This window comes from Somniosus microcephalus, chromosome 3, assembly GCF_052327205.1.
Source record: "Somniosus microcephalus isolate GS21.2 chromosome 3, FLI_Smic_1.0, whole genome shotgun sequence".
Lineage (NCBI taxonomy): Eukaryota > Metazoa > Chordata > Chondrichthyes > Squaliformes > Somniosidae > Somniosus > Somniosus microcephalus.
Window position 1 is genome coordinate 116,153,994 of NC_140989.1, and position 10,914 is coordinate 116,164,907.

Sequence of the window (10,914 nt, forward strand, 5' to 3'; positions counted from 1 at the left end):
CCCCTCTCCCCCCCCCACCCCACCCTCAACCCCCTCTCCTCCCCCCCCACCCCACCCTCAACCCCCTACCCCACCCTCAACCCCCTCTCCTCCCCCAGAACTGTTATGACTTTTATACCCTAGAACTGCGTGTGTGATCGAGAAATAATTGGAGTTGCATTATCCTGTTGGCCTGCTTAACATTTGGTTTTCCATAGCATTTGCAAACACATTTGGTTTCAAAAACAGCCAGCCGAGCTGGAACGTCATGGTGACAAAGTGTGGCACGGTGCCCAACCTAATGAGGCGCATATCGAAACAAGACAGACACCAAAATATATCAATTTTTTTATTTCCATTTTAGAAAGATCAGTAGGTTCTGAACTGTGTTTTTTTTAGTTTCGGCTGTTGCGGAAACCGTGTCAGAAGTTGTGCAAATCAGAGTTTGCTCAGGTCAAAGGCCATCCCTGCATTAGTGATGTATTAAATGTTCTCTCTCTGGCACGGGCGGAGGAAAAATCCACCCTCAGCGGGGTTTGACTTGAACAAAATCGAAGAAGTGAGACGAGCGCACAGAGCAAGACGGCGGAATGGCTGCCAAGGTAATGAGAGATGAGCAGGAGCGGGACGGAACGAGGGGGGCTCGGCGGCAGTTGGTGAGCCAGGCTCGCGCCCCCTCACTGGGCCTGGCCTGGGAACTCCTGCAGCCCCGGTGATAGCCCGGCCCGGCCACTTTCTACAGCCCCGGTGACGGCACACGCGAGCCGAGCACTGGTGACTCCGGTACGGGTTGGTTTAAGTGTTCCGGTGCGGGTCTTTGGTGCAGACCGTTTTTTGCCTTGCCTTATTCTGTTGGGTGGAGAGGTGGCTGAAGCCGGCCCGCTCGGGAGATGACGCTTTTCTCACCGAATGTGCTCCTTCACTTTGTGAGGAGGACATGTTTCTAACGCGAATGGCACCGCTTCTCGGCGCTGGCTGCCGCTCTGTCTGCACTTAACTGGATGGTAAGGGAATGAAGTTCGGCCACACGCTGGGTTTCATGAAGTTTCAAAGTAAGGCTGAACTACAGTAAAACGGCGCTAGAGATTGGGAGGAAACGTCCGCATTGGACTGTATAAACTGACATTTTACCTCGAAATTTCGGCTAGTCTCGCCTAAAGTGACTCCTGATCGCTGTTAAGGTTTGTTTTGTTACCGAGTCCAATACTGAGCAAAACCAACCTTGATTTGAGAGGGAAGAAAACTGTGTCTCTAGTGACACGCTGTTCACGGGGAAACTACATGCAAAGGTTCTGTCAGTTTTGATTTCTATGCGATAGATGCACATAAATTCCCATGGAGCCGTCACGCAGACGTGGGAGTTTAGTACGAGAAGGGTGTGTCAGAAAAAAAATACTAAGATGCGCTAAAAGCGTATAACCGTCGCTTCAAAATCCTAGTGATTTATTTTGGGCGCAGCGAAGTCTTGGAAAATGTTATGTGGCGTGTTCACATGACTTGTTCAGCAATAATATTCGTTAAAAAAAACATGGTGACTCATCTAATGCACGTGAACGCACAGAAAAACTGAATCACGATTTTTTTCTGCAACATTTGTTTTGCAAGTATTTTGGGTGGTGCCTCAGCACAATAGCATCGGCGTATTTATTCTGTTGTAAATATACCATTATAGGTTTTAGTTGTTTCAAAGTTCCATGCCTGCAGTATTCGCCCATGAACCTCAGCTAAGTTCACATATTGTATCTTTCTTATGCCCATAAACGATTTAAGTTTGTTGTACTTCTGACAATTTGACGACTACCAGTTTCCCATGCGACCTGCTATGTGATGAGCTGGTTCAGAGTGCTTGAATCAATTGCATTTTGACACCGGCACGCATGATTCACTGGGTCAGTTTAAAAAAAAATCGTTCTTGGTATGTGGGCAACACTGGCAAGGCTGCACTTATTGCCCATCCCTAGTTGCATTGAGGGAATTAAGAGATAACTACATAGTGCTCTTTTTATCGGTGCCGGGTGTCTCCCTCGCGTTCTGTATCTGCCGAGCAGGGATAGCAGCTTCTCTTCCTGAACCAGTTGCCAAGCCCATTTTGTTTTGAACAAAATGAAGACAATTTAGATATAATGTCTGCCCCTATAAGTCCATTAGATGCCAATTCAGTAAATGAAGATTTACTCTTCATGCAGAGGACTTGGTTTCCAGTTTTCTCATTCAACCTCTAACAGGTCTGTTGGGGAGGGGTAAGTGGCCTTTCCTCATCCTTGACTTCTTATTTCAGTAATAAAAAATGAATAACTGGTGTACATGGAAAAGAGACCTGGTCCTTCACTTGGATATTTATTTTCCTGTACTTTGGAATGATGCACATTTCAGATGGGTAGATCCGCCATGCCTTTATTCAGAAAGTGTGGCAGTCATTTATTTTAGTTTATAGAAAATGTGGCCTGTTTTAATGCATGCCACTCAAAAAAAAATAAACAACTACAGCAGTCCCAATAGCCTAGAGGAAAAATGTTGCCTGGTGTAGTACTGAGCAATTAGACCAGTCGGTTCTTTTAAGTTTTTGAGAAACCAAGGTGAAGGGACAAGGGTCATTGTACAGTCATTACCAAGGTTGGCAAGAGTAAAAGACAAGGTAAATTAGGAAGTAGTGATTAATGATGTGAAGCTTGGGTTTTAACAGTCTGAAGATTGTAGGAAAAAGACCGAAGGTTAGGTCCACAGTTTTCAGGTCCTGGAGACTGATGAGGTTTAATTTCAACTTTGAGGGGGTTGGGAAGAAGAATTGCATGTAGGGCGCAGTGTTTGCAGCTTAAGAAGGATGAGAGGAAATTTCACTGATCACTATGATTTTTTTTTGAAGGTTGTTGCAGAGGGAGATGTGGGAGGCTAGAAGTGAATGAAGGATCACGCACCAGGCAACAAGCTTTATCTTGTATCCTGTTCAGGGGTGTAAGAGTTATTCGACATGGGTATTACATTTTGGATGCACTTGGCCTCTATAGATAGTTAATATTTGCTGAGGAGAAAAGTAGTGTTGAACATCTATGAGGAAAGTGTTGGGGTGTTACAATTGCCCTTCGTATCGTTGGTCTGGAGGTTTTAAAAAAAAAAAAAAAAAAATCAACCAGGTCCCCACTTATGTTTACTGTTTAGTGCTGGACAATGCATCTGTGTGGACATCGGTTGAGAACAGGATTAGACTTGGCTAGAATACTCTTTACAGACTGTCTCGTCACACTAGCAGATCTGAAGACTACCATTGTGCATTAATTCCCAAGATGCTAATCAAAAATGGTGGTCTGTGCCAAGTTGTTTTGGTAGTGACTGAATAGTTCTCTTTGCTGTGATAAATTTCTGTGCTGCACGGCTTCAGTCGTTAATTTTATAGTTTGTTGTATTCTCATCCCAACTTTTCCCACTTTTGGGTCTTTTCATGTTTTGAATCCTTCTCTAACTGGAGGGAGGATAAGGTGACCTACTCAAGTTTTCTCCAAAGCATAGAGCAATATCTAATAAAACAAATTTTGTCTTTGCTTGTGTGTAAGCTGTCTTGCAGTTGTCATAAGTTTAGTAAAGCGAGATCTGTTCTTGAAGATGCAGCTTTTTGTTGCTAATCACTCGGATGAGATAATTAACCTGTGATGCCACTTTTTGACAAGCCGCATTTCAGTCATCTTGAATTGTATTAGATGAGGCGCCACCTAAAAGGTTGCTACGCAAGATAAGGGCTCATGGGGTTGGGGTTAATGTATTAACATGGATAGAGGATTGGTTAACCGACAGAAAACAGAAAGTCAGGATAAATGGGTCATTTTCCAGTTGGCAGGCTGTAACTAGTGGGGTGCCACCAGGATTAGTGCTTGGGCCTCAGCTATTTACAATCTATATTAATGACTTGGATGAAAGGACTGAGTGCAATGTATCCAAGTTTGCTGATGATACAAAGCTAGATGGGAAAGTACGTTGTGAGGAGGACACAAAGGGATATAGACAGGTTAAGTGAGTGGGCAGTAAGATGGCAGATGGAGTATAATGTGGGGAAATATGAGGTTGGTTATTCACTTTGGTATGAAGACTAGGAAAACAGGATTTTTTTTAGATGGTGAGAAACTATTAAATATTGGTGTTCAGAGAGATTTAGGTGTCCTCGTACAATAAACAGAAAGCTAGCATGCAGGTACAGCAAGCAATTGGGAAGGCAAATGGCATGTTGGCTTTTATTGCAAGGGGGTTGGAGTACAAGAGTAAGGAAGTCTTGCTACAATTGTACAGGGCCTTGGTGAGACCACACCTGGAGTACTGTGCACAGTTTAGGTCTCCTTATCTGAGAAAATACATACATGCCTTAGAGGCGGTGCAACAAAGGTTTCTTAGATTGATCCCTGGGATGAGAGGGTTGTCCTATGAGGAGAGATTAAGTAGATTTGGCCTATACTCTCTGGAGTTTAGAAGAAGGAGAAGTGATCTCATTGAAACGCAAGGATCGGTGCTTGGGCCTCAGCTATTCACAATCTATATCAATGATTTGGATGAGGGAACCAAATGTAATATATCCAAATTTGCTGATGATACAAAGCTGGGTGGGAATGTAAGTTGTGAAGAGGATGCAAAGAGGCTTCAAGGGGATATAGACAAGCTAATTGAGTGGGCAAGAACATGGCAAATGGAATATAATGTGGAGAAATGTGAAGTTATCCACTTTGGTAGGAAAAATAGAAAAGCAGAGTTTTTTAAATGGTGAGAGATTGGGGAAATGTTGGTGTCCTTGTACACGAAGCACTGAAAGTTAACATTCAGGCACAGCAAGCAATTAGGAAATCAAATGGTATATTGGCCTTTATTAAGAGGATTTGAATATGAGAGCAAAGACCTCTTACTGCAATTATATAGGGCCCTAGCGAGACCACACCTGGAGTATTGTGTACAGTTTTGGTCTCCTTACCTAAGGAAGGATATACTTGCCATAGAGGGAGTGCAACAAAGGTTCACCAGACTGATTCCTGGGATGGGGGGATTGTCCTAATGAGGAGAGAGTGAGTAGGCTAGGCCTATATTCTCCAGAGTTTAGAAGAATGAGAGATGAGCTTTTATAAATATATCAAAAGGAAAAGACTGGTGAAAACCAAAGTTGGTCCATTGCAGTCAGATACGGGGGAATATATAATGGGAAATAAGGAAATGGCAGATCAACTAAATGCATACTTTGGGTCAGTCTTTACGAAGGAAGACACAAAAAACCTCCCTGGGATATCGGGAAAAATAGGGACATTGGCAAAGGAGGAACTGACGCAAATCAATATCTCTAAGGATATGGTGTTAAGGAAGCTAAAGGGATTGAAGGTGGACAAATCCCCAGGGCCTGATAACATGCATCCTAGGGTACTGAAGGAGGTGGCCCTAGAGATAGCGGATGCACTAAGGATGATTTTTCAGAATTCATTAGACTCGGGAACAGTGCCGATGGATTGGAGGGTAGCTAACGTTACCCCACTATTCAAAAAGGGGGGTAGGGAAAAAGCAGGTAATTACAGACCTGTAAGCCTTACATCAGTTGTGGGCAAAATGCTGGAGTCCATCATTAAGGATGAAATAGCGGAGCACTTAGCAAATGGGGACAGGATAGGACAGAGTCAACATGGATTTACAAAGGGTAAATCGTGCTTGACTAATCTATTGGAATTTTTTGAGGGAGTAACTGGTAGAATAGATGGGGGAGAGCCAGTAGATGTGGTGTACCTGGACTTCCAAAAGGCCTTCGATAAGGTCCCACATAAAAGATTAGCATGGAAAATTGAGGCTCATGGGATAAAGGGGAAAGTTTTGGCGTGGATAGGGAACTGGCTGTCAGATAGAAAACAGAGAGTTGGAATAAACGGCTCATTTTCTGAATGGCAGGCAGTAACAAGTGGGGTACCACAGGGATCTGTCCTGGGCCCCCAGCTGTTCACAATTTACATTAATGACCTGGATCAGGGAGTCGGATGCAGCATTTCCAAATTTGCAGACGACACTAAACTAGGAGGGGGGGTGGGCTCAGAGGAAGAGACCAGGAAGCTCCAGAGCGATTTGGACAGACTGGGCGATTGGGCGGATAAATGGCAGATGCACTATAATGTGGACAAGTGCGAAGTTATCCACCTTGGGTGCAGGAACGGGAGGGCAAATTATTATTTAAATGGCAATAGATTGGGAGAGGGGGAAGTACAGAGAGACCTGGGTGTTCTTGTACACCAGTCACTGAAGGCGAGCATGCAGGTGCAACAGGCGGTCAAGAAGGCAAACGGTATGCTGGCCTTCATAGCAAAAGGGTTAGAATACAGGAACAGGGATACCTTGCTGCAGCTGTACAGGGCACTGGTGAGACCACACCTCGAGTACTGTGTACAGTTTTGGTCGCCTCATCTGAGGAAGGATGTTCTTGCCATGGAGGGGGTGCAGCGGCGATTCACCAGGCTGATACCAGGAATGGCGGGAATGACCTATGAGGAGAGACTATGTAGTTTAGGGATGTACACACTGGAGTTTAGAAGATTGAGAGGGGACCTCATAGAAGTGTATAAAATTCTGACAGGTCTAGACAGACTGGATGCAGAAGGAATGTTTCCCTTGGCGGGTGAGAACAGAACTAGAGGACATAATTTAAGGATAAGGGCTAAACCATTTAGGACAGAGATGAGGGGGAATTTCTTCACTCAGAGAGTGGTGAACCTGTGGAACTCATTGCCACAGAGGGCAGTGTACGCCAGCTCATTAAATATATTTAAGAGGGAATTAGATATATTTCTACGGGCAAAAGGGGTTAAGGGTTACGGAGAGAAGGCGGGGACGGGATACTGAATTAAAGGATCAGCCATGATCTCATCGAATGGCGGAGCAGGCACGAAGGGCCGAATGGCCTACTCCTGCTCCTATCTTCTATGTATCTATGATCTCATTGAAACATACAACATTCTTACAGGGCTTGACCGGGTAGATGCAGGGAGGATGTTTCCCCTGGCTGGGGAGTCTAGAACCAGGGGTCACAGTCTCAGAATAAGGGGTCGGCCATTTAAGACTGAGATGAGGAGAAACTTCTTCACTCAGAGGGTGGTGAATCTTTGGAATTCTCTACCCCGGAGGGCTATGGAAGCTCAGTCGTTGAGTATATTCAAGACCGAGATTGATAGATTTTTGGATATTAAGGGAATCAAGGGATATGGGGATAGTTCAGGAAAGTGGAATTGAGGTAGAAGATCAGCCATGATCTTATTGAATGACGGAGCAGGCTTGAGGGGCCAAATGGCCTACTCCTGCTCCTATTATGTTATTATGAAACATGAGATTCTGAGGGGGATTGACAGGCTAGATGCTGAGAGGTTGTTTCCCCTGGCTGGAGAGTCTAGAACTAGGGGACATAGTCTCAGGATAAGGGGTCAGCCATTTAAAACTGAGATGAGGAGGAATTTCTTCACTCAGAGGGTTGTGAATCTTTGGAATTCTCTACCCCAAAGGGCTGTGGATGCTGAGTCGTTGAGTATATTCAAGGCTGAGATAGATAGATTTTTGGAATCTAGGGGAATCAAAGGATATGGGGATCGGGCGGGAACGTGGAGTTGAGGCCGAAGATCAGCCATAATTTTGAATGGCGGGGAAGGCTCGAAGGTCGTATGGCCTGCTCCTAATTCTTATGTTTTATGAGCACGAGTGTATATAGTGTGGTAAACCACTGTTAACCCTGTACATGTCTGTGTGGTAAACCACTGTTAACTCTGTACAAGTCCGGGCATGTCTCCACCCCTGGCTCCACCCCTAAGCCCGGGTATAAAGGTGACTCACCACCCTTCCCCCGGGAGCTCTTAGGATGGATTCACTAGCAGAGGCATGCTCCAGTTCTTAGTCAATAAAAGCCTACTTCATATAAGTCCATCTCGTAGTCTTTGGTGTTGTTGATAGCGCATCATATAGCAATGCAGCTTTCCCATGGTTTTTCATTCAATTTGTGAAAAGCAAACAAAAAGCACATGTAAAAAGAGTTGCATTTATATAGCACCTTTCACAACCTCCAGATGTCCCAAAGCACCTTACAGCCAGTGAAGTACTTTGAAGTGTAGTCACTGTTGTACGAAACATGGCAGCCAATTTACGCATAGTAAGCTCCCACAAATAGCAATCAGATAATGATGAAATATCTGTTTTAGTGATGTTGGTTGAGGGATAAATATTGGCTAGGACTCCTCTTTGAATTGTGCAAGGGGATTTGTACTACTCATCTACCTGAGGGGGCAGATGGGGGTCTCGGTTTAAACTCTGACCCGAAAGACGGCACCTCTGACCGTGCAGCACTCAGTACTGCACTGGAGCGTCAGCCTAGATTTTGTACTCAAGGCTCTGGAGTGGGACTTGAACCCACAACCTTCTGACTGAAGTGAGATTGCTATCACTGAGCCATGACTGTCATGTAGCAGTAATTAAATGCTGAGGCAGATTTAAATACAGCATTTTAATAAGTCCCTCAAAAATAATTTCACCAGGTGCGCTCAAATTCACTTCCCAAGAACTCCAGATCTGCATAATCATCATGTGCAACTCCTCCACAGTAAACCGATCCATCATTTCATTATTTAAATGTTTTAAAATTCTATATTTAACAAAAACTAACATTGTTTTCTTGTATAGGCAGAATACATGGTGCATCTTCATACCCATTTAAGCAATTCAAGGCTTCCACTATCACAATACACTTGATTTTATATGCGATGAGTTTAGATCCCACGCATAATTTAAGTTTGGTATCCCACCAGAACTTGTATCTTTCTCAAATTTGGGTGTTGAAAATTTATTCTTTTCCTCAGAATAAATGTCTATTTTTAGCTGATGGAAAATGCAGCGACTGAGGTTACAAGCCCCAAGTATGCATTGTTGATATTCTGGACTCTTTGGGGCTATTCAGATCTGTAGCTACAGCTCATCTACTTGTTTCTTGTACTTCTGTTTTTGTTGGTGTTCGGTACCTCAACTCAGCCTAGGGAGTAAATGGGAGATTTGTTCAAATCAGTACTCTTTTTTAATAAATATCTGTATAAATAAGATGAATGGGATGACTTAGGAGTAATGAAGTCACAAAGTGGAGATTTGTCATAGACAAAATGGGGAGGAATTCCTGAAATATTTACAAGAGAACTTTCTTGATCAGTAGGTTTCCAGCCCAATGAGGAAGGAAGCAGTGCTGGATCTAGATCTGAGGCATCAAGTGGAGCATGTTTCAGTGGGAAAGTATTTGGGAAACAGTTATCCATTAGCTTTAGAGTAGTTATGGAAAAGGACACGGAAAAATTAAGTGTGAAAATATTCATTTGATTAATTTCAGTGAGTTGAAAAAGGATCTGGCCCAGGTGGATTGGAATCAAAGGTTGGTAGGTAAAATAGTAAATGAGCAATGGGAGGCCTTCAAAGAGGAGCTAGTTCAGTTATAGACTAGACACATTCCTACAAGGGGGAAAGGAGGGGCATCCGAAGCTAGAGCTCCCTGGATAACGAAAGATATGGAGATTAAAATGAAATAGAAAAAAGAGACTGTCGGGTCCATAATTCAGTAGAAAACAATACAAAAAGTACAGGGGAAATGAAAAAGGAAATAAGAGGGGCAAAGAGAGTGTATGCGACTAGATTAGCAGGTAACATAAAAGGGAAGACAAAAGTCTTTTATAAACCGTGGAAGGGTGGGCTGATTAAGGACCCAAAAGGAGATGATCTTGTGGAGGCAGAGGGCATGGCTGAAGTACAAAATGAGTACTTTGCATCTGTATTCACTAAAGGAGTAGATGCTGCCAATGTTACAATGAAGAAGGAGGTATTGGAGAAATTGAATAGGATAATAAAAATAGATAAAGAGAAGGTACTTAAAAGGTTGGCAGTGCTCAAAGTAGAAAAGTCACCTGGTCCGGATGGGATGCAAGGAAGTAAGTGTGGAAAATGTGGAGGCTCTGGCCACAATCTTCCAATCCTCCTTAGATATTGAAGTCGTGGCGGAGGACTGCAAATATTACACCCCTGTTGAAAAAAGGGAGAGGGATAAACCCGGTAATTACAGGCCAGTCAGCCTAACGTCTGTGGTGGGGAAACTTTTTAAGAGACATTAATCTGGGACAAAATTAATTGGCACTTGGAAAAATATTATCTATCTATCTATCTATCTAATATATATATATAATATATAAAAGGATTTGTCTGTCTGTCCGTCTGCTATACACTCAAAAGTTATAGAGCGTACCTACACGTGCGTTACATCAAAAGAAAGCTTACGATTCCGGAACGGTCATAAGCGTATTTACGTTTCGGTGAGACAAAATTTGCGCCCGCGGTATCCAAAAAAACGTTCAAAATTCCGCTCATTATCTGCTCATTAGCATGGAGTGACATTAAGGTTGACCAATCGTACGGTCGAGCGACCCGAGGGTCGACCAATCGCTGCGTGGCGGGGGCGGGTTCGTCGCGCGGGCGGGCGGGCCCTCCTAGAGCCGAGCGACAGGACGATTGACCAATCATACGCTTCGGTGACATGACGGTCGACCAATCGGTGCGTGTGTGGGCGGGCCTAATCGTTTTGAACCGAGGTGAGTGTCAGCCATCTTGATTCCATTCTTTTCCCGCTTTCTGCGTTTTTCTTTTCAAACCTACATTTCCAGCAAAAAAAAATTGCTTTTATTAAATTGTTTTTAAAAAAACTTCATTCATTTGTAAATATTTTCTCTAACCTGATGATTCTTTTTCCTACCTTTCCCCGTTTTTGTAAGGCCTCAGAACCTAGGCCTCAAGCCTGGGCCTCTCCTGCCCAGCCACGCCCGAGCTAGGTAATTGTCCCACGGCTTCTGCTAAGCTCCTCCTCTTTCCCCCCCCCCACCCCCCCGTCACGTTACCCGGGGCAACGGCGTCGGCCACGAGGGTCACGGGACA

The 10,914-nt window shown here is 44.0% G+C and overlaps 1 protein-coding gene across 3 annotated transcripts in view; it reads left to right on the forward strand.

Annotated features, from left to right (window-relative positions):
* The first annotated feature begins 239 nt into the window (after positions 1 to 239).
* The window catches only part of snx9b (sorting nexin 9b), a 194,742-nt gene continuing 184,067 nt past the window's right edge, over positions 240 to 10,914 (forward strand). Inside the window, exon 1 of one of the 3 annotated variants that reach the window (XM_085981515.1) lies at positions 240 to 581. In XM_085981515.1, coding sequence (XP_085837641.1) covers positions 570 to 581 — 12 coding nt within the window. In that variant the 5' untranslated portion in view covers positions 240 to 569. Of the gene's footprint in view, positions 582 to 840; positions 984 to 10,914 lie in introns of those variants that run through there. The other 2 variants (XM_085981517.1, XM_085981516.1) reach the window with 2 other exon arrangements.